This window comes from Desmodus rotundus, chromosome X (assembly GCF_022682495.2).
Source record: "Desmodus rotundus isolate HL8 chromosome X, HLdesRot8A.1, whole genome shotgun sequence".
In the NCBI taxonomy this organism is placed as follows: Eukaryota; Metazoa; Chordata; class Mammalia; order Chiroptera; family Phyllostomidae; genus Desmodus; species Desmodus rotundus.
Genome location: NC_071400.1, coordinates 82,410,932 through 82,438,247, shown reverse-complemented (window position 1 = coordinate 82,438,247; position 27,316 = coordinate 82,410,932). Strand labels below are relative to the sequence as shown.

Sequence of the window (27,316 nt, the reverse complement as noted above, 5' to 3'; positions counted from 1 at the left end):
CCAGATACCATCACCTTGGAGGTTAAGATTTCTCATTATCAATATCATGTAGTCCCCTGGACCTGGATTGCAATACGTGTGATGGTGTAGTCACTTGGCATTCAACATCCATTTCACCCACTTCCTGCTCTGCAGTGGCCACAAAGCAAAACCTAAGCCTCCTTGCGATTAGAATTCTGGGTGTGATTTAAAATCAGGCCATCAGATGCATCCATGCTTAATTTAGAAAGTGGAAGTAAGACAGAGGCTGAGCTTCTGCTGCTTATGCCATTTTGGGTAGCAAACGTGGTTTTGTAGGCATTTGGTTTCCTGTGGCAGCATTAACAGAGGTTTCAGGATTCAGTTGTAGTGTTGAAAGACAAAATGCAGGGCATCCATTTTGCATGGATCATAGCAGGAATGACGCTGCTGTGGAGCTCACAGGAGCAGTTTCCTGATCATGGTTGTGGCAATGACAGTAAATTCTGGAGCCAGGACCCTCCTGGGCGTGTAAGAGGCAGTAGGTGTCTTGATGGCCAGGTTCAGTGGTGGTGAGTCTGTAAGTTGTTCCCACGAACTCAAAGTAGAGTGTTTTTCTTCAGCTTTCCCTACAAATCTATAGCCTCTTCCTGCTTGAACTAGTTCAACTGCAGCCTGTTCTGTACAACTGAACACTGACCTAAACAATACACTAAAGGGAATAATAAAAGTTTAAAAATCTTTTTCTCTTTCAAAAATATCAATGTGCTCTTCTTTTTTGTATTTATATTATATGACTTTTGCGCTAGTCGACCTGATGACCAAACCAACTGAAAATTTTTCTCAACTCAAAATTCTATTTTAGCAACCAAAGCTTGAAGCCAAAAGCTTGATTTTTATTTTTAATCTCTGCATTCATGCTGCAACAACCTCACCTCCTCATCCTTATCACTACACATATAAATGTATCAGGTCAACTAAAAACAGTCATATAAATATAAACAAAAAATAAAAACGACATTGATATATTTTTAAAGTACCCTCTCTGTTATATACACTTTAAAACTATTTCTTTAGGTTACATCCCCAGAAATGAAATTGCAACATGGACATTTTTTCACTCTGAATACTTATTTCATGTCATTTCCTAAAGTTTTGAGTCAATGTATTTCCCTCTCACAATGTCAGATTCCTTTTATGCAATCATCCATTGTGCATGTCCCCCAAATAGGAATCCTAACAAAGGTTTGGGGTTTTTTCTTAAGATTTTATTTATTTACTTTTAGAGAGAAGAAAGGGGGAGGAGAAGGACAGGGAGAGAAACATCCATCAGTTGCCTCTCATATGTGCCCTGACTAGGGACTCAACCCGCAACCCAGACCTGTGCTCTGACCAGGAATCGAACCTGCAAACTTTTGCTTTGTGGGATGACACCCAAACAAATGAGTCACACTGGTCAGGGCAGGTTTGGGGTTTTCTTTTTGGGTTTTTTTGTTGTTTTTGGTTTTTTGTTTTTTTGCTAAATTGATTAATAAATGATGGTCTCTTGTTACCTCTATTAACATTTTTGGTCACTGGGATACTTGAACTTTTACAATATTTATTCGACTAAATGGATTTCTATTTCTTAATGGAGACTTTAAAGCCTGAGACACTTTTGTGTGTGTAGCAAAAAAAACCACCACCACCACCTAGATTTCACTCTAATGTTCAATTTATCAAATGTTTATGCATAATCAACAAAACTGGGAAAATCACTTTTTGTTAAAGACGTAGAGATTAAATGCTGTCTTCATTAAATTTCCTTAAATAATTTAACTTGCAATAACACATTTAGTGTAACTAATGCTTTTGAATACTTCAGACACTTTATCAGCCGTTTGAACATTTCAAACACTCTCAATGGCAGAGAGAAGATGAATAAATACAGTGATCATAAAACTTATTCCTACAAAATGACTCCTCAAGTTCGCTTCAGTATCAGCCAAGATGCTGAACTAGGACAACTTGCTCCCTTAGCTAAGATCAGTCTCTGAGAGATAATATTATGATATAAAGAAAACTGTAGAAAACCCTTCAGAGGTTCAACCCCCTGGTATGGGTGTTTTCAGAAGTGAAATCAGATCAGGCATAAACAGTGCTGAGGATCTCAGGAAAATGGGCAGATTGACTGATCTCCAGTGGTCACTCCCCCACTCCACCCCCAATCTCTAGGGCTGGTACCTTCTCTGAATGTTCTGCATTTGGGGGAGGGAGTTGTTAAGAAGAAAGCCTTGACATGAAGAAATAGCTTGGTGGATTAAGGAGTGATTAAACACGGGGCTCCCCACTCTAAGGGGTTTATGTCTTCCATAGTAACTGCTAGAACTCATTTGAACTGGCCCACATTGAGACCTGGTTGCTCACCCTTTCTGCATAGCCATTGCTGAGAAGTAGCCTGTATTGCAGGAAATATGAGTGCACAGGCTATACACAAGATATCTGAAGATCTCAATCTTCATACATATTACTAAGAGAAAGAAGCCAATCTTTCAAGAAAAGAATATGTCCTGTATGATTCCAGCTATAAGACATTCTGGAAAAGGCAAAGCTATGGAAACAATAAAAAGATCAGTGATTGCCACAGATTAGGAGGGATAAGTAGGCAGAGCACAGAGGGTGTTTAGGGCAGTGAAACTACTCTGTATGATACTGTGAGGATGCACACACATCATTATATTTTAGTCAAAGCCCATAGGATGTACAACACCAGAGGGAAGCCTACGGTATACTATGGACTTTTGATGATTATGATGTGTCAACACAGGTTCATAGATTGTAACAAATGTACCACTCAGATTCTGGATATTGATAGTGGTGGAAATTGTATGTGTACGGGGCCAGGTGATACATGGGAACTCTGTCTTTTCTGCTCAATTTTGCTCTGAACCTAAAAATTCTCTAAAAAACAAAGTCTAATTTTTAAAAGATTTCATTTATTGATTTTTAAAGAGGGAAGGAGGGAAGAAAAAATGGAAGGAAAGAAACATTGATTGGTTCCCTCACATACACACTCCAACCGGGAACTGGACCTGCAACCCAGGCATGTACCCCGACTGAGAATGGAACTAGTGACCTTTCACTTTTTTGGGACAATGCTCAACCAACTCAGCCTCATGAGTCAGGGTCCAAAGTCTATTTTAAAAAGGAAAAAATGGCCCTGGCTGGTGTGGCTCAGTACATTGAGCACTGACCTGCAAAGCAAAGGGTCGCTGATTCAATTCCCAGTCAGGGCACATGCCTGGGTTGTGGGCCAGGTCCCCATTAGAGGGTGTATGAGAGGCAACCACACATGGATATTTCTCTCCCTCTCTGTCTCTCTCCCTTTTCCTCTGTCGAAAAATAAATAAAATCTTTTTTTTAAAAGAAAGAATATTTTGCTTGCTTGTTCATTTTGTTGATTAGGTTCCTGCTAAAAGTGAGATCATGTGGTATTTGTCTTTCACTACCTGGCTTATTTCACTTAGCATAATGCTCTCCAGTTCCATCCATGCTGTTGCAAAGGGTAGGAGCTCCTTTCTTTCTACTGCATAGTATTCCACTGTGTAAATGTACCATAGGTTTTTGATCCACTCATTTACTGATGTGCACTTAGTTGCTTCTAGAACTTGTCTATTGTAAATTGTGCTGCTATGAACATTGGGGAGCATAGGTTCTTTTGGATTGGTGTTTCAAGGTTCTTAGGATATAATCCTAGCAGTGGAATTAACCAAAGACACTGAAATTGAGAACAGGCTGACAGTGACAAGAAGGGAGAGGGGAGGGGATTATAGGGGAAAAGGGTGAAGGGTTTGCAGGAACAATTATAAAGCACACAGGGATAATAACAAGGCAGGGTGCAAACAGGGGAGGGAGGTGGGGAGGGCTGGGGTGCTGGGGAGGGGTAGGGGAAAAAGCAGAAAACTGTACTTGAACAACAATAAAAAATGTTTAAAAAAAGGAAGAATATTAAGTGTAATTAAGGACTGAATTTTCATTTCTGAAGAAAACATGGTGATTGTGTTAACTTTAGCAAAAACGTTTGTCAGCGTTCACCATCAGCCACAGCGATCACAGTATTACCGACCACATGAAAACACAAATCTGCTGAAAAAGCACCGACATCTATGACAAAATGTTATAGTTATTTTAAAACTGTACCTGAGAAGGATCAAAGGTACATGATACCTTACTTTTCATTGAGATCAAATACCCATTCTAAATTAATTTTGCTAATTTTTACTTCTGACTTCCCTTGTGCTTGTAAAATAAAAAGCTAATGTAATCATTATAAATATGCTTGTGCCATGAATGAAAGAGGAATTTCTTGTGAAGTTAAATGACCCCAGATGCTTCAAAGAGAAAATTGGTTTATTCCAACAATGGTTCATTTTTTTCCATTCAATTTATGTAATTAAAATAAAGCTTTGAGTGCTCATTCTGTTGAAGATAAAACATCTGACATTAATATCAATGTTATCACAAATTCAATTAAAAAGTTAAACTTTTTTTTGGCTTGATTGTTGGCAACTTTATAGGATTATGTGGTGCCAAGGTTTACCTTAGTCATTGTTTCCCGGGCTGGATGGTGAGATTCACCAGCCAATCCAAGGACCTCTGGGGCTCACCTGTGAGGGAGGCAGCTCCAGGGGCTGCCTGCACACTGGGTCACAGGGAGAGCAGACAGACCAACTGGGAAAGGAGCCAGCAGCTCAAGCTGCACACATGAGCCCCCTCTAGCTCTCTGGCTTCATCTAATGCTAAAGTATTGGCGATGGACTAGCACCAGGTTTTAGACCGGTGGAGTCAGACTGGACCTCGGTTCAGCAACCTCCGTACTTGAGTTCTAGCTAGGAAAGAATTCAGAGCTAAGACTCAAACTATAAGAGAGAGTTCTTTTTTAGAAAGTCACAGAGGTACAAGAAGTGACCTGTAGAAGAAATTGACTCAGGAGACAAGTTACGGAATCAAAACAAGGCCCCTTGGAGCTTAGGAATGAGACAGCCAAGGAAAACCCACCTTTTCACAAGGAAAACCCATCGAGAGAGCCACAGAAAAGTTAAACTTGGAAGACAAACTTTTTACTTTTAAAAGGATAAAATGATTACTAATTTTGGTAGGGCACGACATCATGGTGAAAACAATGTTCTCACTAAATTAAGAAACTTGTAAAGCATAAAGATATTCAGAAGTCATAGTGAACACAAAATTCATAATTGTATCCAAACAAGGAGTAATAGTCTACCAATGGAAATAAAAGCTGTAAATATTTTAAATGTATTATCACAAATTGATGTTCCAGAAGGGTACTGTGTCCCTGAGGATGACAGAAGCTTTCTATTTGAAACCTTCTCAGATCTTGCTTGTGTTCTCTGCCTTGGATAGGTTTTAATTTGTACCTTTTGCAATAATAACACTAATAATCATAAGTATAATTTTAAAAAGACAGAGAGCATGAACTGTAAAATGTTTGTTGTGAAAGTGATATTGAAAACTAAAACCTCCACAATGAATGCAACCCTGCCAACACCTTGATTTTAGCCCAGTGAGAATGATTTTGGACTTCTGACCATCATAACTATAAGATAATGCTTATGTTGTTTTAAGCCATTAATTTTGTACTAACTTGTTATAATAGCAATAGCAAATTAATATACTGATCAGTCATGTATTCATTCAGCTCTAGTTATAATCATCCACCTGTCACACCAAATGCTCTCATGCTTCGGCCTGGAACATCTCTCCCATCCAACTGCCTAGATCCAATCGTGTTCTTCAAGAGTAATTAGACCCATCATTTCTCCTTGGAATCTTTGCCTGTGCTGGGCTCTTTCTGTCCAGTGCCTTTTAACATGTCTCCTTTTCAGCACTTACCACACTTGAGTTGCCATCACTGATAATTGTATTCCTGTTTGTACCACTTTGCCAAGTTCTTGCCTAATAGGTGGCTCTGGTACTTGTTCCCTAGTTATTTGCTAGGTCTCACCAACAACATAGTAAGCTTGCAGAGAACAGAGCCTACTTCTCTGTGTGTGTATGCACACAGGTGTGTCTTCCCTACATAAGTTTAATACACAGTGTTCCAACACCCCCCCAAAAAAAACATAACAGCAAATAAATGCTCATTGAAAAAAATGAAACAGTATACAGGCGTACCTCATTTTATGCATTTCTCTTTATTGTGCTTCACAGATGTTACATTCTTAACAAATTAAAGGCAAGACCCTCCACCAGCAAAAAGGTTATGACTCAGTTTATTGTGATACATGGTAGTCTGAGACTGAACCTGCAATATCTCCGAGGTATGTCTGGACTTTGTAACAAATTATTTTTCACTAAGTAAGCAAAAGAAAAATTATCCATGATAATATTTTATTATAATGCATTTTGTTATACTATTTACTAACTTGCTATAAGAAATTAAGCTCATTTATTCAGTCAATTTTCTCCAGGAGGGGCAACTCTCGATAGCGCTCTTTTCTAGTCACAGTTATCTGGTTTTCATATTATGGTCTTGCACTTTGACCAGCAGATGCAGTACCCAACACAACCAAAACTCACTCATCCAGTTGACATATATCGAGTGGGTGCCTACTATGTGCGAGTGCTGTTTGGGACATGGAAGAACAAAAATAAATCAAAGTTTATCTTCTGGAGGGGAGAAGATATGCAAATAAATATCATCAAGCAAAACACTATAAAGAAAAAATGAAGTAACATCAGATTGAGTTCTTTTCCCTAGGAGTAGAAAACACAAGGAATATAGTCTTTAATGAAACAAACACCGTGGACAACACAAGAGTAAGTGGTAGTAGTTAAGAGCCAGGATTTTCAAATCCAGTTCTACCAGTTGCACTACCCAATGTGTGTCTTTGTACAAATTACTTAACTTCCCTGAACCCAGCTGACTCCTCTGTTTAAAAAAAAAAAAAGGCACTCTCTCTCATAAGGTTATTTTGAGAATTATATAAGATAGTCCACACGAAATGCTAAACATGGTGCCAGGCATATAGCAAGTGATTAAAACACAGCAGCTATTGTTATGATATATTTAAAATAGTGAATAACATTTCTGAATAATTATTCAATCAAGTTTCCTTATATAATATTATATATTGTAAAGAAAAATCATTCACTCTACAGATATACATGCTGAGACATGTAGAGGATGCTGTTTGGCTCCACAGGTCCTTCTTTCTGGATGACGAACTTATTCCCCCAGCAGCTTTCAGAGCTTGGCTGCTGAGGGCTCACCCTTGACTTCCACTGTGGGAATTTTGCCCTCCACTGAACTGCCTCAGCTAAGGTGATGCCTCCTATCTGTGGAGCTGGAGAACCAAAGCCAGCCCTCCAATTTTCATTTGGATCTATTTTGAAGGACCACCCCAACTTCAGAGCTCTCTGAGGTGGCCTGAAGTGGAAACCTCTTCTGCTTTCCTCACTCCACCACAGAGGTTGTTCCCAACAGTCTCCAAAAAACTTGCTCACCAGTCTCCATCTCAGTCAGCTTCTCTAGAAAAGCTGAATTAAGTTAAGCAGCCATTATATGAGCAAGGCACTGCTGTGATGCAGCTTTGGCGAACTTCTGTAAAAGGGCACATGTTACTGCTAGAGTTTGGTGGGCTATCTGTTCTGTCAAGTTTATTCAACTTTGCCATTCTAGTGTGAAAGCAGTCATAGAAAATACATAAATGAATGGGTGTGGCTGTATTCTAATACAGCCTTATTTTAAGGACACTGAATGTGAATATCATAATTTTCTCATGTCACAAAATAGTCTTATTTTGATTGGTTTTTCCATTTTTAAATGGTTTAAAATTCTTAGTTCATGGGATTTCAAAAGAGATGTAACTAGATTTAGTGTGGCGATCATTTTGTCATATATACAAACATCAAATCATGTTGTACACCTGAAACTAATATAATGTTATCTGTCAATTCTATCTCCAAAATAAGGTGGCAGGCTAGATTTGACCAGTACCATAGTTTGCCAATCTCTGAGCTAGAGGAAGGGGATAGAGTAGTGTGACCCTCATAAAACCAGCATTTTGGTGCATGAATTTATGGAATTTGACATCATAGGATCCTAGACCTTGTAACCTTGTTTTCATGATACAGAAGACCCCCTCCTGGCTCCAGAAGGGTCAAGAGAACATAGAGAAAAGGAAGAGAAAAATACAGGGAAAAGAAGATTCATAATTCTGTATCATCAAGAAAATCATATGTAGCAAAATCAAAATAGTTTAACATTCACTGTGTGGTATTTTCCATTTAGAAAACTTCATCTCCACTAGAAAACAGAATTAGGAGATTTGAGTGGGTGCTTTATGGCTGTAACTATAGCTAAGTAATGATTCAAAACTAAAAGTACAATTGCAATTTGTTACTGTTTTCATATTTATAAAGAATATATTTTAAGTGATCTACTGATACAGAATAGAAAGGAGAGCTAAATGCATTCTGAAACTTTTTGAACCTTTCTCTCTGTTCACACATACCAGCCTTCCACAGTTCATTTCCCTCATGAAAAAATCAACTTGGAGGAATTTATTTGAGTAACAAGCATATCCTTAACTCGTTACCCTGAAACGTTTGGCTTTTTTACTTTTACCAGGATGTGTGTTCTTTGGCTTGTCTTCTTTTTCAATTTCTATACTCCTTGAAATGAATCCTACCTTTCTTTTTTTTTTATCATTTTTGGGTTTTGCTTTGTTGCTATACAACCCTTGCTTTGAAATCAGTCTTTATAGCACCTCTTTCCACATTCTTTTATCATGTGTAATATGAGATTTCCTCTTAATTCACACCTGACCTCCAGCCAACGTTTACTTCACTGTCTCTTGACTCCTTCCAAAACCCCTCCTCCACATTCTCAGAATAAATGAATGAAGTGTTGTTTTAGCTGTAAGTAGTTGATAAAGAGGAATGGAAGCATCCTCTCTATGGATTCACATTGCTATACTGTGAAATATGGAGACTAGGAGTGCTGATTTCAGTGGATGCCAACTGTAATAGGCGGTTAATGACTATATCCTTGGCTTTTGAGGCCTCCAGGTTCTTCTCTCTAGACATTTGGAGACTAATTTGGTCCACACTTGTCATGATGAGTTCAGATGCCAGAATCTGGGTAGGGGAATTTTCATGAAACACAGTGTCCATAATGTACTGCTTATATAACTCTACCACCTTCTGTTCCAGGTATTCATTCAGCACAGCATTAGAAATAGGCTTCTGTATTTGCAGGCTGCTTTTTTCCTTGATACTGGTTATTCTCCAGTAGGATGAATATCGCTGGATAGGTTTTTGGGGAAAGTCACTGGGCTGAGTAGATATGGAATCCTCCATTGGCAAAGGAATCTCAGATGATTTCAGCAAAGGGCCATATTCAAAACTGGTCTCGGAGGGAAAATCTGTTGTCTCTGAATTAATGGCCATCACCTGGCCTCCTGCAATATGTAAGTCATTGTAATTCTTGCAAATACTTTTGCATGAAGGGGGAACCAAGTAGGTCTCTCTGCTGGAATCTCTACATATTTCAACTGCAGCCAAGTTTGGGCTTTCAAACACAGGATTGGCATTTGTCTGTAGCACTGTCATTCTCTGGTTTCTACTGTGTTGACTCTCTCTCGAATGCAGTGAGGAAATGAACTTGCCAGATGATTTGCAGCTCAGGTAGAGACTTCCAACTTGTGTTTCATCCACAGAGGAATAGGAAAGAGCAGCAGAATTCATCTCTTCTTCCTTTTCCTCAACCACCTTCTCATTGTAAGATGCATAGCTCCAGGGGATGTCATTCCTGTAGGCAAGTCCACTGAGGTACCCTTCTGACAGCATTCTGGAAAGAGAATTGGTGAGTAACAATGGAGAAAATGAAGACTGGGATTTTTTAAAATTGGCAGTCGATGTATCAAAAAAGTAAAGGAAACAAATGAAGTCATTTCATTCATTCAGCAAGCCATTACTAATTCTGAGCCTGGTGTGTACCACGACTATTGCATGTGCTGGAGATATAAAGATGAATAGGACACAGCCCTGGCTGGTGAGGCACAGATGGGTGGAGCATTGTCCCATACACCAAAAGGTTTCAGGTTGGATCCCCAGTCAGGGCACATACCTAGGATGTGGACTTGATCTCCAGTAGGGGTGCGTATGGGAGGCAACCAATCAATATTTCTCTCTCACATTGAGGTTTCTCTCTCTCCCTTTCTCTCTCTCTAAAAAATAAAGAAATAAATGTCCTCAGGTAAGGGTTAAAAGAATAAATAAATTAAATTAAATGTTTCTTTAAAAAAAGATAAATAGGACACAGATCCATCCTTCAAGAAATTTCCACTATGGGAGAAAATAAACTGGATATAAACAATTCCAATATTATATCACTGCGAGTTCAAATGATGATAGTTACAAAGGAAGTATAGAGAAGGATCCACTAATACAACCTGGGGATAAGAGGGAGGAGTTATGGAATAGGTCACAAAGAAGATGACATTCAGCTAAATTGTGAAGACTAATAAAAGTTTCAGACATAGGCACAGAGTTATAAGAGAATATAATGGTGTGGTCCATTCACCATCTACCAACATGCTAAGCATAAGCAGAAAGGGCTGGGAAAATAGGTTGGAACTGGGTCGTAAAGGGCCTTAGGAGTGAAGAAAGGGCATTTGCATCCTGCTCAGAGGAAATGGAGATTGAGAAACTGCAAACTGGGAAAGCAACATAGCTAGTGGGTTATGAGAAAAACAACAAGGCAAATTCTCCTGAAAATAGAGCAGTATTTTACCCATCTTTTTACTTTATCCCTCAGAACTAGCACAGTTGTTTGCATTTAGGAGGGACTAAAAAGATATTTGTTAATTTGAATTAAATAACTGATGGCAATGGCATGGTATGAAATTAATTCACTAACAACTGATTATAAGGGACCACAAAGCCACACATACCTTTGTAGCCCAGGATGAATTTCTTGCTCTGTTCGCCCACTTCTCACAATAAGTCCTGGAAATGTCTTTGCACCCAACTGATGTGTTTACCTCTACCCTAGTTACCAAAGAGCTTTTCTGACCATGGGCTTTCACTACACCTGCGTCCCCTCTCCACCCTCAGCAGTTGTCACCTGAGTCTGGAGTGACTAGAATAGGCTAGAAACCAGCAGCTGTGTTTTCTAAAAAAGGAACCCACAGACATTCTTGGCGCTGGGCAACAGACAAGGAAAACTAGTTCTCTTTGTCCTTCAAAGCTGGGTTTCTAAAAGAGACCTGTGAACATGAACCTGAATTGAAAAGTCAAATTAAGAAGGAATTATTTTATTGGTGGGAAAACAGATTCAAACATTAATAATAAAAAATTAATTTTACAAAAGGATTACTTTAACTGTGCATAAGAGTCCTTTTTAAATCTTAGCATCTTTTACATATCCATGCAGTTATTTCCCAAGTAAATTTGTTAATTGTATAAAGTAGATTTTATAAATATAATACATATAATTGTTTTAGTTGTATAAGCATAATACTTTCATTGCTGGTTTTCTCTTTTGGAAACTTTTCCAAGATATATTCAGCAAATTTATAAGTTCTAGGCATAGATTTGTGCCATAAAGATACAAAATTAAAGCTCTTCAACAAATCCATGAAGTAATTTTTGTATGCTGGACACACTTACAAGGATGATGAAAATGTTTTTTCTTTCCTGAAAAAACTTTCTAAGTATGTTCTGCCCTCAAACAACTGAATACCCAGGTAGAAAGGCAAATCTTTATATACACAAGAAGAGAATTAACAGAGCAGCAAAGTTTAGCATAGAGGCTTCATAGGGAGGCAGTTCTGCTGTGACCCTACCACTCCACCCCTCCAAGGCTGCAGCTAGAGCCTTCCCCCTTCAAGTCCTCAGTACATTATTGTAGAAAACTAAAGCAGAAGCGCAACTCTCAGCTTTTGGGTTGCTAAACTGGCTTCAGAAACTCTCAGCAGAAACCATAGTTTTAGAGAAATGGCTTCTGAGATACATAACCTGAGCTTTAAAGCTTCAGAATGCAGAGACCTACAAAACTTAGAGCATAATATTTATGTGTGCATTAGCAATACACTCAGTGGATAGAATCCCCTGTGGAGTCAAATCGTATGGCTCCAGGTAGGTTTGGGAGCCAAAAATAGAACAGGTGTGTGCTCTATGTGCCAAGTATAATCTGAGGAAGCGGGAAGTCTCACAAAAGTCTCTCCTGCTCTGCACGGAGCAGGAGCAGGAGGAGAGCCAGCCACATGAATTGCCTGGGAACACAGATCAGAGGCTGGCTCATCAAATCTGCTCACACCAGCACACTGACCAGAGCCCGCAAGCCTGGAAAAGACCTAGATTTGGAATGGGAAGATTACAAACATGATCTCTCCAGACTGTTCACCAGGGGCCAGGGGAAGGATAAGAAATTGCCACTGATGCCAGTGTGAGTGAATGATGATAACCAAAAATGCCTCCACTTGCACATCCCCAACTGACCCTATGGCTCTAAATCCAGAGAGGACAGAGCCCTGAAGTGACTGAGGAAATCCTGACTGACAGTGATTACTCAGGAGAATGTGAGCTGAGTTCAAGAGTGAAATCAAGTTGAGGCAGAGAAAAGCAAAGCGTTCCAGGAAAAAAAATAGCTGGTTAGGTATGTGCATGTATTTCCCACCCCCTAAAGTTCACTAAAACAGCAGTAAGTTGTTTTTTAACATGATGCACACACACACACACACACACACACACACAAATGGGGAACAGAAGAAAAGACAAAAGCACACATTTTAGAAGCTGGAAAGTAGGAGGCTGAGGGTTAATGATTTAGGAGACCTGACAAGGAAGAATCTTACAAGACCCATGGGCTGTGAGATACCAGGTGAGGGTAGAATTACTAAACCAATAATAGATAGATTAAATAAACATGCATTTAGATGCTCCCATTTTGAAACTAGAGCAAAAATATAAGATGGGAAATAATAGAGAAAAGACAAAATTAGAAAACCAGTCCAGAAGATCCATTACCTGAATACTAGAAGGTTCAGAAAGAGGACAGAGTAAACAGAGGGGAAATCCAAAGAATTCAACAATAATTCCTAGAACTGAAGGACATGAGTTCCCAAAATACTGGGTAAAAATAGATCACACCTTGTTTCATTATTGTGAAATGATAGAACACTTGAGATGAAAAAAAAAAAAAATACTAGAAGTTTCCAGGAAGGAAAAAGCAACCCCCCCAAAAAAAGTCCAAGAACCAGAATCTTCAGGCTTCTCAACAACATGAGAAGCAAGATGATCATATAACAATGTCTAAAAATTCTTTTTTTTTAAATATTTTATTTATGCCCTGGCTGGTGTGGCTCAGTGGATTGAATGCCTGTCTGCAGACTGAAAGGTCACCAGTTTGGTTCCCAGTCAGGGCACATGCCTGTGTTTGGGGGCGTGTGAGAGGCTACCAATCTATATTTCTCTCACACATGTTTCTCTCCCTCTCTTCCTCCGGCCCTTTTGTTGAGGCTGTACACTGAAACTGGATATGTGGGCTGAACGTGAGGTGTGGCCAAGACTAGGAAGAGAAGATGGAAGGGCCGCAGACTGAGGCTCTCCCTTTTTTCGACCTAGGTCCAGGAAGTGTCAGAGAGAGTCCGAGCCATAATGAAAGTAAAAGGACCTTCCAGGATGAACGCTATATAATAGGCTCAAAAGGCAACCTAACTGGTTGTTACAGATCTGAAGCTTTCTGAAGATAAAGATGAAATGGAAGACAACTTAGTAAGTCTGCCCATCATGAAGTAAGATTTATACAATTGACTATAGACTTTAGCTGTGAATTAGGAAAAGCTAAGCAAAAGAAAAATATAAACCAGCACTGTCCAACAGAACTTTCTGGAATGATGGAATGATCTATATCTGTGCTGTCCCAAATGTTAACCAATAGCCACATGTGGCTACTACGCACTTGAAATATGGCTAATAAAACTGAATTTTAATTTAATTTATTTTTTTAAGATTTTATGTATTTATTTTTAGAGACGGGGAAGGGAGGGAGAAAGAAAGAGACACATCAATGTGTGGTTGCCTCTCTCACGCTCCCTACTGGACACCTGGCCCACAACCCAGTCCTGGCTGGGAATCGAATCAGCAACCCTTTGGTTCTCAGGCTGGCGCTCAATCCACTGAGCCCCATCGGCCAGGGTGTATTTAATTTAAATTAATTAAAAACACCACATAACACTATGCTGAACAGCATGGACTTAGAAGATAGTAAAGGTGATAACATAAAGGACTGTAAAATACTGAAGGCAGATACTTATAATTGCAATTTAAAGTTCACTGTATGATCACTGTCACTGCAATAATTTTAGAGTGACATCTGATTAATTCATTGACTTCTGTACTCCTTTCAAGGAGTATCAAAAGATGGGAATCTGCCCTGGTTGGTGTGGCTCAGTGGATTGAGTGCCAGCTGCAAGCCAAAGGGTTGCCAGTTCAATTTTTAGTCAGGGCACATGCCTGGGTTGCAGGCCAGATGTCCAGTAGGGAGCACGCAAGAGGCAACCACACATTGATGTTTCCCTCCCTCCCTTCCCCTCTCTCTAAAAAAATAAATAAACAAAATCTTTTTTAAAAAGATAGAGAACCAAAAGCATAAACTTTTAGATGTGTGGTAATGAAATGGGACTCAGCTAAAATATTTTGTTTTGCTATTTTGAAACAGTCTCTTTATAGAACTTCCTTTCCTTTCTTTTCCTTTTTTTTTTTGTTGTTGCTTTTATTGGGAGAAGTCTAGAATGCCTGTGAGAATGGCTCAGATTGTGTTTTAACCGTGTGGCTCTGCACGTTGTCTCTGAGGTGATGAAAGTGCTGTTCACAGCAGTGGACGTGGTGATGAAATGTTCACTGCTTGCGCTGTCCAGTGTCATAGCCGAAAGCCACATGTGACTAGTGAGTACTTGAAATGTGGTTCGTGTGACCGAAACCCTAATTTAATTTAAATAACCACATTTGGCTACAATATTACACACCACAGAGCTAGGCAATTATAAATTCCAACCCATAATTTAAGAAAAAAAGTCGTGCAGCAAAATACTGCATGGCTGAGTTGTAAATAGCCTTTGCATAGTCACAATGATATATAAATCACTGGAAATGCATGTAACCAAATTTAAAGTATAACCACCGGATAACAATAAAGTCAGGAAAAATGATCATGTGTTATCAGTTACATCAATGTAATACCAATAAAAATTGTCTTGGGTGTTTGCCTCTGTGTCCAGACTGGATAGCCAGTGCACATAGTGAGAGGATGTATGTACTCCGTGAAAGCCGGGGAAGAAAGGGAACTAAAGCCTTATTTTCATGGTGACGAGTCAACAAATAATACCCAAAACTGAAAAATCCAAAAGTTGCAACACGCACATGCTATTTAGAGAAATGATAGTAAATATCAAATAGTCAAAGGAGATTAATGTAGTTGCTTTTGGAAAAGGGATGGAGACTTGTTTCCTAGCAAACATCTTAGAATTATTGGACCCAAACTGTGTGCATGTATAACTTTGATTAACATTTTCATTAAAATAGGAATTAAATATTTTTCAAGTAACTAAGGGTGGGGGGAGGAAAGTGACATTTCCTACACAGCTGAGTTTGTGGTTAAAGATACTGCATTTTTTTCAGGGCAAAGAAGAGAAGGAGAGATCACTGTGGAAACAGTGAACTTTTATTTGGCCCTAAAGAACAAGATGAATTGGAATGGGCAGTGAGAAAGGAGGAAGCATTGGAGACAGAGGAGAGAAGGAAGGTCGACAAAAGTAAGGAGGCCTGTGTCGTCATTTTCATGTGGGTCAGTAATAGATACCAGTCTAGGTGGGATGCAAGTGGTATTTCTCCATCACGGTCTCCTAAGAGCCTTCACTGAAGTGTTACAATTTGCAGAATCACTCTTTATTACCCTTTGTTCCCCTCCAGACATATCCCAAATCTACCACAACTTATCCTATTTATTTTCATAATAAATAATCAACCCTAATGTATTCTTCTTTTATTTTATGTGGATGATGTTTATGAGTACTCCAAACAATCTCCATTCCTTCACAATGATGAGGGAAGAAGGTCTAGAATTTTGGTTTGACTAATGGATGCTTTGCCCTATTTGTCATTAACTGAGAACTTTCTTGGTACTTTTATTCTGGTAGAATAAGAACCCTACCATTCTGATATGTGGGGCTCAGCGTAGGTCCAATGATGGGAAGGCAGAAAGTGTATCCTAATGTATAGGGATAGACAAACTGATGGCTAAAGGACAAGATTCCTGTGAGGGAGGAGTGAAAGATAAGGTCTGAGAGGTAAATAGGGTCATGCAAGGCTGAAGCCATTCTATTTACCCTGCAGACAATACAAAGCTCTAGCAGATGACTAAGCTGATGCACCACGGCATGATGTAATCGATCAGTAAAGTGCAAGATAATTTTCAGCAAAGTAAGATTGGGGTTAAAGACTCAAGTTAGGTGAGGATGAATCTGGCAGCATCCTGGGATGATTGGGACAGGAACCAGGAGGGAGGTAACAGAAAAGGAAGAGAAGGAATGAACTTGAGAGACCAAGACTCGTGGACCTAAATATGAATGAGAGAAGGGAGCAAGCCAAAAGTAACTCTGAGTCTGGGCATGCTAGGAAATGGCACCAGCATTGACCAAAATAGGGAGATCAGGAGAAGGAGCTGGAAAGGAAGCTGTTGGGTTTAGTTTTGTTTCTCTTGAGTCTGACACGAGGTACACTCTCTGAGTGTAAGTGTCTGAGTGTAAGTGTGTTGGAGATTCAGGCAGGGAGCCCATTAGAGAGGTTACTTAAAGTCAACAGTAAAATCATCTTCCAAGTGGGGGCAGTAGGAATTTATATGGGAGGCCTGAGGAGCCTGTGAATGTTTGTCATCATTTCTGTGGGGAGCCTGTCTTGAACAGTACAAGGAGGAATTAGTGACAGCAAGAGCTGCGGTATTACATAGCTTTGTGAAGACTACAAGAGCTTCAAATGTATTAAACAGGTCACATTTTAAAAATTCACATTCGCAGGTAAAATGTACTTATGTATTCAGACTTACTAGGGCAAAAAAACTGTTGAACTGGTAGTCAACGGACTAGAATTCTTGTTCTGACCTTGTCACTAGCTGTGGTTTTAGTCTAGTTAAGTGGCAAGTTTATAAAGTAGCTAACATTAGCTATGACCCAGATACTATTCTAAGTGCTTTTTATGTACTGAATCAATGGATCTCCACAAAGACTAAGATGTAGGTACCATTCTGTCCATTTTATAGTTGTCAAACTTAAGTAATGCATCCAAAGTTACCAGACATTCAAATACTGACAGTCAGAAAATAGAGCCCACACTCACGTGTTGCTTAACCTCTAAGAGAATCAACATATCATTTGTGATATTAAAGTATCTATAGAGCCCCCTCAAACCTTCACATTGCAGGGGTTTATGACTATATTAAGAAGAGAAGAGAAAAGAGGGTTAGGTGAGCATTATTCAGAATCGAAATTCATTTCTGAAAAGCTAGCAGCAGAGGGCAGCAGAGAGCAAGCTAAAGCAGCTTTTCTTTTCTTTTTTTTTTTAATTTTAATTTTGTATTGTTATTCAATTACAGTTGTGTGCCTTTTCTCCCCATCCCTCCACCCCACCCCAGCTGAACCCCCCTCCCTCCCCCACCTCCACCCTCCCCCTTGATTTGGTCCATGTGTCCTTTACAGTAGTTCCTATAATCCCCTCTCCTCACTGTCCCCTCCCCACTCCCCCCTGCCCACTGTTAGATTGTTCTTAACTTCAATGTCTCTGGTTATATTTTGTTTCCTTTTTTCTTCTATTGATTATGTTCCAGTTAAAGGTGAGATCATATGGCAGCTTTTCAAACATTGTTCTAAAGATGTGAGCAGACTAATAAATAATACTGGGTGAAACTCATAAATAAAAATTATACATATGTTAACTAATTTAATCATCATTAAAACTCTTTAATGTACCTTTACAATGAAAACGGTGTTGTACAACATGACATTGTAAAATTTAAAAATAGAGAAATAGCCCTGGCTGGTGTGGCTCAATGGATTGAGTGCCCACCTACGAATCAAAAGGTTGCCAGTTTGATTTCCAGTCAGGACTCATGCCTGGGTTGCGGGCCAGGTCCCCAGTAGGGAGTGCACAACCACACATTGATGTTTCTCTCCCTGTTTTTCTTGGTCCCTTCCCCTCTCTCTAAAAATAAATAAATAACAATTTTTTTTTTAAATAGAGAAAGGTATTTTGGTTTATTTTGATTAATTGTTGGCATATGTTCTTAATACATTTTGGTGATTATCTATGAAAGTCTTATGATGTCACTCAGTCTCTTCAAAGATACTATAAAGTGTATACTTCAAACAAATGTTAACATTTATTAGATTTCATTTCATCTGAGACACTAAAACTGGACCCAATGTCTTACTTCAATTGTTTAAAGATATTTTATCACTTGAATTTTTGTTTCTCATCAGAGAGAAGCTATGTATGTATACTCACTATATATATATATATATATATATATATATATATATATATATAAAATATCTAAATATATTTAGAATTCTCCATGACTGGTTAAGTGTGATGGAAGAGACACCCAAGGACATTTGCAGATGAGATGTTCTAAGCAAATTTAGCCTGCATTAATCATTACTAGACAGGGGAATACCAAAATTAACCTTATGTGCAAATTCACAACTTAGAAATATGTGCTGAAGTACAGCACTTTGTTAAATTATTTACTTGGATTTCAGGAGAAATTGCAATATAAATTCATCCTTCTACACTAGCATTTACATAGTTTCTCAGAAAACTGTTGTTATAGCTTCTGTACATAAACATACTTTTAATTTACACCCAAACAACACAAGCCTGAATTCAAAGAGAAAACTTAAAGTGGGAAGAACTTAAAAAACCTAAAGAGGGAATATTTGGAAAAACCTAAGCTGGGGATCAGCAAACGTTTTTTATAAAAGGCCAAGTATTTACTATTTCAGGTGCCTGTTACATCTACTCTGCCATCATAACAGAAAAGTTACCAGAGACAATCAATAAACAAATGGATGTGGCTGTGTTTCAATAAAAATTAATTTATAAAGACAGGCAGATGGCCAGTTTGGCCCATAAGCCACGGCTTCCCTCCCTTTGACCTAAGTCTAAAAGCAGATGTAGCCCTGGCTGCTGTGGTTCAGTGAATTGAGCATGAGCCTGCGACTCCCAGTCAGGGCACATGCCTGGGCTACGGGCCAGGTCCGTGGTTGGGGACGTGCGAGAAGCAACCAATGGATACATTGATGTTTCTCTCCCTCTCTTTCTCCCTCCCTTCCCCTCTTGCTAAAAAATAAATAAATAAAAATCTTTTTTAGGAAAGCAGATGCAGTAAGTTGGATAGGGCGTAATAATAACACCAGTTGTGTCAGGTGCTTTCTGTACAATTCCCCCAATCTTCCAACAATACTTTGTTTTAGGTATACAGGTCAGAGCCAAAGTACGTTTACAGTTGTTCATATGGAAAATAATACAATAATTAATCAATAATAATACAAGAATAAACTCTGTGTTTCACATTCTCACAACTGTAAACCTACTATTACCCCACCGTGCATATCATAATCTGAGTTTTCCAAATGAGAAAATTGAGATTTGGATATGACAAACGACCTTCCCAAGGGCACAAAGCAACTCAGCACTAGCGGTAAGATTCAAGTCCAAGTTTACAAATGCCAAAGCATGTGGTCTGATTTTAAAGCACATCACACTACTGCACAGTTGAGAGCAGTTCATATCACAATCATGACAAGCAGTTAGTCCTTCGAGGAAAAGCGTATCAGCCCTGACTCCATTTACTAACAAGAGTACTGTCGAATAATGGAAGGAAGATGCAATGAAGTTCAGAAAGAAAAACTCCAGGAAGACAGCCAGTGCCCACCCCAGAAGGTGGACCAGAGGGCTACATATATGTCCCAATCATGTAGCAATATTTATGTCTTTGATATATATAAATAATTTATCCTCTCGTCTTTTAACCTAAGTGTATGAATACTTTCCTTAACCATTTCCACTGCTATAGCCTGGCATCATCTCACCCTTAATTTTACAGCCAGAGTAATTTAACACTACAGATGCCCTGTTTAAATATTAAGAGCTCCCAAACACCTCCAGGATAAAGTCCATACACGTTAGGCCCTCATGATATTCACATATCTGCCTTATCTGCCTTCCCAGTCTCATCTCTGCCTATGCCCCATAGGACACAGGACCCCAGGCATACTGAACTTCTCCCACTTTCTCCCAAGCCCCATGTCCATCGCAGGTATTTATGCATTTATTCTTCTGTCCTGAGAGCCCTGGTTCCCTATCCATCCGTCATCCCACCACTCATACCCTTCAAGTCTCATCTCATACATATATCAACATTTCAGAACCCCTAGCCATCCACGTAGAACCCATGTCCCTCAAATAGAAAGCATTTCTAGGTTCTTCTCTCCCTGACCCCAATATACAGGGGTGGGCAAAGTAGGTTTACAGTTGTGAGTACGAGAAACAGTTACTCTTGCATTGTTATTTATTTATTTATTATTGTATTATTGATTTGTATTTATCTTGTTATTATTTCCTATTTTTACTTATGATTTATCTTCTAGGCAGGATGGTTCGTAATTTAACTAACCACCAATGAAAGTGGATTCTTAAACAATTCCAGAAGAAAGAGAATGCCAAAAAGTTTTGACAGAAATGGACTAAAGAATTTGATACACCTTCATTAAGTAGACAATTTACAGAACACACAAGAAATTTGATGAAACTGGGTCCATGTGTAATGCTCCAAAAAGTGGTCGACCAGTCAGTATTACCACCCAGGAAAATGAAATGTTAGTGAGTCAGGCATTTACAAAGAGCCATTTAAAAAATCAAAACAAAGAGCTACTGTTGAGTTAGGCACTTCCTGTAGATCTTTGAGTCATCTAATGCAACATTTAGATTTGAAAATGTATGTGCCAAAATTGTATCATGGGTTATTAGAGGATGATCCAGATCACTGCTTACAATTCTGTGAAGTGGTTCTGAATACAGACAGACAAGGCAATGGCATCATCGATAAAATTACGTGGTCCGATGAAGCTCATTTTAAACTTTCAGATGCTGTAAATCGGCACAACCATGTCTGCCATTCAAGAGCAAATCCCCATATAATGATAGAAGGACAGTTGAATCAGCTGGGGATAAGAATTCAGGCCTGTCTTTCATGTAAAGGGCTACTTGGACCTATTTTTTCCATACAGCTGTTACACATGACCTGTATCTTACCATGCTGAGGGACACCGTTTTACCACAATTACAGAGACAGCATAACAGTGACTTGTCCTTTCAATGAGACAGAATTCCTCCACATTATACCATTAACAGTGTGTGAGTTTCTTGATGAACAATTACCCAACAGGTGGATAGGTTGATGAGGGCTGGTGGAATGGCCCTCATCACTGTCACCAGACCTTACCCCGTGGACTTCTTCTTTCAGTGTGTTGTCAAAGATGAAGTCTTTTCCTAAAAAAACACACATGCTGGGTGATAGGATTCACTGCCTAAGAGAACCATGTCAAGAAATTGATGGCAATAAAGAACTCTGTGCCAAAGTGTGCCTGAGTATAGCAAGCAGACTGCAGGAATGTGTCAATAATGCAGGCCGGCAGTTCGAGCACTTAAGAGACTGTACCTAAGTGCACTGTGCCATTGTGATGTTCTTTTGAGCTAATAAAGCTGTGTGATAATCATAACCTGCATGTGTATTTCCATTTGAACAACTGTAAGTCCACTTTTGCCCACCCCTGTATTTATCAGGATTATGTGGAACTTGAGCAAAATTCAGCTGCTACCTTAAGCAGTGAAATAAATCATGGGGACAGTCCTTTGAATAAAGGAGTAACTGGCAATAGCAGAAGGCAAGCAGGAAGATTGGGGATTGGTAGCCAGTGGGGGAGTTAGAGGATATAAGGCAGCAGAAGAGATCCAGTCTCTGGAAGAACAATTTGTGTGCAGGCAAACTAAGACATCTGAGAGGCTAGGTGGAGAAAGGGTACGAGGAAGACCACAGCCACACAAAAATGGAGGCAGTGGGATGGGGTTGCCTCCCCCATCATGGGATGTAGCTTTATGGAACTAAAGACAGGAAGATGGCATCTGCTGTTCCATAGAAGATCTTGGGCCTAGCCAGCTGGGGTGCAATTTCTTTCCCACCTGTCAACATGTCTGCTTATATAGATCTGCCCTTTAACAGTTACAAAATCATACACCTACAGGCACAGCTTATGTTAGCAAATCATTTCTCATGGTGAACATTCTGATTTTTCTTGCTTTTTTATTATCTGTGATCACTGCATGTGCTTCCATGAATGTTTCCTTAGGCCTGATTTGGAAAAGTTGAATTACTAGATCATAGCTATTGCAAATTGTCTTTCAAGTAGCTTCGGTTAATTTATTCTCTCATCAGCAATGTTTGAGATTAACTGCTTCCACTGACATTCTCCAAAACATTATTATTATTTTTTAACTTTGCAATCAGGTAAGCAAATTTATTTTTTGCCTCCAAGTTGAGGGTGAAGCAAACTGTCTTATGAATGCTATGTGTAGGTGACATATCAGGGATGTTATTTTTTAATACTTCCAACCTTCACAAAGTACTCTATTTCATCTCTCCACTTCTCTACTTCCCCTATAATCTAAATTCTAGATTCTATCATTCCAACCTATGTTTTTCAAGAGCTTATTGATTTGGAGGCCTTGCAGATAAACCACTGAAAGGTTATCACTGAAAAACCTGAATATTATTTTGTTCATAATCTAGTTATAATACTGTAACCAAATCTGTATTACGTGTTTTAATTTTTTTTTTTAGTGAATGATATAAGAACTTTACCCAAGACAAGAGGTTTCCTTAGGAAGGATCTCCATGTATAAAAAAAAATCTGTAGTTTCCTCAATCTTTGAAAGTGTACATGGTCTTTATCACATGGAGGGTTATCAACAGGGAGGGGGAGGGGGAGAATGGGGGGAAGGTACAGGGAATAAGAAGCATAAATGGCAGGTAGAAAATAGACAGGGGGAGGTTAAGAATAGTATAGGAAATGGAGAAGCTAAAGAACTTAAGTATATGACCCATGGACATGAACTAAAGGTGGGGGAATGCTGGTGGCAGGGGGGTACAGGGCAGGGAGGAAAATGGGGGGGGAAATGGGACAACTGTAATAGCATAATCAATAAAATATATGTTAAAAAAAGAAAGTGTATGGTCTTTAGAGTTGGAAATACCCATTCACTTAATCATATACCTTGTCTTATATCCCTAGTATTTAATGTTTTGTGGCATTTGTTGACAGTTGCTCTAAAGTATCACTCATCCATATTTTAATTGTTGTTACAAAACATATGATTTGGCATAATCTATTCCTCTATGAAATGTTAAGTGATTCTTACTTAATGAATTAATTTCTCAAAGTGAAATTTGATGGCTAAGACGATAAAAGGTGAAAGGCCTCTGTTTTCCATATAATCACCAAATAAGTAAATAATTTTGTTTGGTTCTACTTAGATCTTTATGACCAAAGGTAACAACTACTTCCAAGGGCTTTATCTGGATATATAAATTTCCTTATTTCAGAACATGTAAATTTTGGTACAGAGATATTAATAAATTTATTTTTTCATAGTTTGGATTTTTCTTCATGTTCTGTCTTTACATCTCACAAATGGAAATATTAAAATTTAAGATCATTTTCTGAATTGTTCTTAAAATATTTTGACACAAAATGAGAAGACTATAAACATAAGAAAAGTGATCATAATAATATTGACCAGTGTTAAATTTCTTTGGTGTTACCATTGTTCATCACTATTAGTTATATTGTCAATTATGTCAATTAATGTTAACATTTACTTAATTGTAGACATATAAACCAAATGCAATGCAAGATACTCCACCGAATACTATACTTAAAACAATAAAAACTCTCTAACAAACATGTGGGTAACTGGGGAAATTTAAATATGAATTATATGTTATAGAACAGGATTCTATTGATGTTAAATTTCCTTAGCATTATAATTGTGCAGAAGTCTGCCCTTTTTCGTAGGACATACATGCTCAAGAATTTGGAGGTGTCGTGTGCACTAAAGTCAACATACCTTCAAACAGTTCAGAAAAAAACTGTGTATATGTGTATGTGTGTATATATATATACACACAGAGAAAGAGAAAAAGAGAGAGAAAAACATAAATGTGGCAAATAGCTACAACTAATTTTTTACCTACATGATGGAAATATGGGTGCTCATTGTACTATTCTTTCCATTTTTATACAGGTTTGAAACTTTGCACAACAAAAATTGGGGGGAATAGTAACTATTGCTAGCAAATCTACATTCTCTCATGTTTGTGAAGAGCTTTAGAGGGACAATACGTTAGATATCTAAGATAAGCATTAGGTATGTGATTGAAAATCATTCAGTAACTTGAAGTAACTATTGAAAACATTACATCAAAGTGATATTAGAATCAGTGCACTACCTTTGTATATCTCCCAAATTACCAATATAATGTGAGTGTTTTATAGAAATTTTAAATATTCTCTACTTCAAAAAACTTCTCAAGTTCAGAAACACGATGTTCCTACACACTGACCTTTGCAAACAATATTCTAAACCAGGTCTATATTCAAGCACAGATAGATGTGCACACAAAAAAAGAATGAGCAGCTCTAAAGATAATTCAAACAATTGCTTCTTGGTCTTTTGACTAAGATCAAGTGTAAAGATAATTAAACCAAAAGCCTGCATGTGCATTCACTGTCTTTAATACCAACAAGTAGATTTTCTCTAATCACCCAGATGGCAGTTTGAAAAGCATCATCACTGAAATCACATTCACTTTGAGTACGTCCTGCTATGCAGGAAAACATTACAAGCTCGCTGGATGAATAATTGAGAGTCAAATCCAATTGGAATTTATTGTGATTGTATTTCTTTCTTAAACTACATCACTGTAACTGAACTCAAGTGTTGTGCTGTCCCTGCAAAATTCTGCCTAGGTTTTTCAACCTTCTTTATTTTTTTATTTTTTCTGAAAGTATAGTGGACCTTCTTTTAAAATCACAGAAGCTAAACCTGTGTAGGAACTAGTGAACAAGGACTGAATAAATTTCACAACAAATTTGATCGGACCAGTCAATTGGGGGGGGGTTAAAAAATATTTTAGAAATGCCCCAAATGTGAACATGAGGAGATAAGAGAAAGAAGTGTTTGACTTAAACTTCTCTTAATGACCAATTCCGTTGAATGTTCACTTAAACTCCCTCTCACCTCTGATTTGGTAAACTAAACAAAGCATTTTACATGTCATAAGATTAAATCTGAGTTCTGATGTTAAAGGAACTAAGTAAGTGTGAGAAGAGAGATGGCAGAAAAAGTTAGCCATTGCAGGGCCTGTTGCCTCCTTTTTCTTACCTTCACTAACCAATCTGCTCCTTTGGTCCTGCAGAAACACGATTGACCATACAGAGATGAATAAGCCAGCCAGTGCTTTATCCAGAAATGTTCGCAAGCCTTTGGTGAGTGATATAGCTTTCACTCCTAAAAACCAAGAAACTGAGCTGCTTGTTGCATTTCCATTTTCTTTATAACTGATCCAATGGAAAAAGAGTTGTTTTTGCTCATCTGATTTGTTCTAAAGAACAGTGGGAAGTCCCGGAAAGGGGGTTGGCAATAACTGACAAACCCACATCGAGCCACAGAATGGTGTTTCTTCCCCTTTTTCAAAAAATGAAACCTATCTATGAAACTGTCTCTTGTTAAAACAGTTTATTACTACCCATTATGTAAGAACTCTGTCAATATAAATGTACTCTTACAACTAAATTCTCTGGGACCCCTCTCCCAAAAAAGAGCCGAAGTCAGATACAACTTAGAAAATTCTCAGTTTCACCACTAAATATATTTTTTTTTACTTTTATTGTTGCTTTTATTTCTCAACTGTACTCATAGTTTTTTAAAATGCAAGTTAAGGTAGTTTGCTCTCTCAAATTAACAAAGGTGAAAAAATTCAGTAATATGCTTTGTGACCAGGTTTTGGAGAAACAGACACTCTCATATACTGTTGGTGAGGTTGTAAACATTTTTAGAGCAATTTCCTAGTATCTGTCAAAGTTTTTTTTAATATTCATACCCTTTAACCCAACAATTTCATTTCTATAAATGTATCCATGTGATACATTTGCACCTGCGCACATATGAAAATATATCTGTTGCTGCATTAAAAAAGTAAGCAACTGGAAAAAATTCACAGATAGGATATTGGCTAAACAAATGAATGGATATCCCTATTGTTAGAGTGAGGTGATTTAACATCTAATAATAAGAGCAGATCTCAAAAATACACTCTTTAGCAAGAATATAACATGCTCCAATTTATATTTTTAAAAGCATATATATGGAAAAATTTTATATATTTGCTTATAATTAGAATATTGCTGTAGGCATGCACAGACAAAAAACTTGAAATGACAATTGCCTTTTGAAAATGAATCTTACTTTATACTCTGTACTTTTTGAAATTTCCACTATGTGTATGTATTACTCTTTCAACTTAAAAACTTGTATAATAAGTCATATTTTGCACTGGCTGGTGTGGCTCAGTGGATTCAGCACCAGTCTGCAAACCAAAGGGTCACTGGTTCAATTCCCAGTCAGGGCACATGCCTGGGTTGCAGGCCAGGTCCCCAGTAGGGGGGGTGTGAGAAGCAACCACACATTGATGTTTCTCTCCCTCTCTTTCTCCCTCCCTTCCCCTCTCTCTAAAAATAAATAAATAAAATCTTTTTTAAAAAGAAAAATTAACTATTATTCATTTTAAGTCATATTTTTATTCCCTTTTTTATTTTTTAATTACAGTTGACATTCAATATTATACTAGTTTCAAGTTTACAGCATAGTGGTTAGACATTTATATAACTTAAGAAGTGACCCACTGATATTTCCAGTAACCACGTGGCACCATACATAGTTATTACAATATTATTGACCATATTCCCTAAGCTGTAATTTACATCCCCATGACTATTCTGTAAGTACCAATTTGTACTTCTTAACCCCTTCACCTTTTTCACCCAGCCTCACAAACTCCCCTGCCATCTGGCAACCATCAGTTTGTATATATGAGTGTGTTTCTGTTTTGTTTGTTCATTTATATAGTTTTTTAGATTCCGCATATAAGTGAAATCATATGGTATTTGTCTTTTTATGT

General features: G+C 38.1%; 1 protein-coding gene across 3 annotated transcripts; it reads right to left on the bottom strand.

Annotated features, from left to right (window-relative positions):
- Positions 1 to 6,139: 6,139 nt before the first annotated feature.
- TASL (TLR adaptor interacting with endolysosomal SLC15A4) lies at positions 6,140 to 25,720 on the bottom strand. 3 transcript variants are annotated; one of them, XM_045192977.2, is made up of 3 exons: positions 25,522 to 25,720; positions 10,091 to 10,190; positions 6,140 to 9,811 (listed from the first exon to the last, which is right to left on the bottom strand). In XM_045192977.2, exon 3 carries the CDS (start codon positions 9,808 to 9,810, stop codon positions 8,917 to 8,919), a length of 894 nt encoding a protein of 297 aa, XP_045048912.2. In that variant the 5' UTR covers position 9,811; positions 10,091 to 10,190; positions 25,522 to 25,720; the 3' UTR covers positions 6,140 to 8,916. The 3 variants fall into 3 exon arrangements, with proteins under 3 accessions (XP_045048912.2, XP_045048913.2, XP_024413332.2); XM_045192978.2 differs by lacking the exon at positions 25,522 to 25,720 and adding an exon at positions 10,917 to 11,203; XM_024557564.3 differs by lacking the exon at positions 10,091 to 10,190.
- Between the last annotated feature and the right edge of the window lie 1,596 nt (positions 25,721 to 27,316).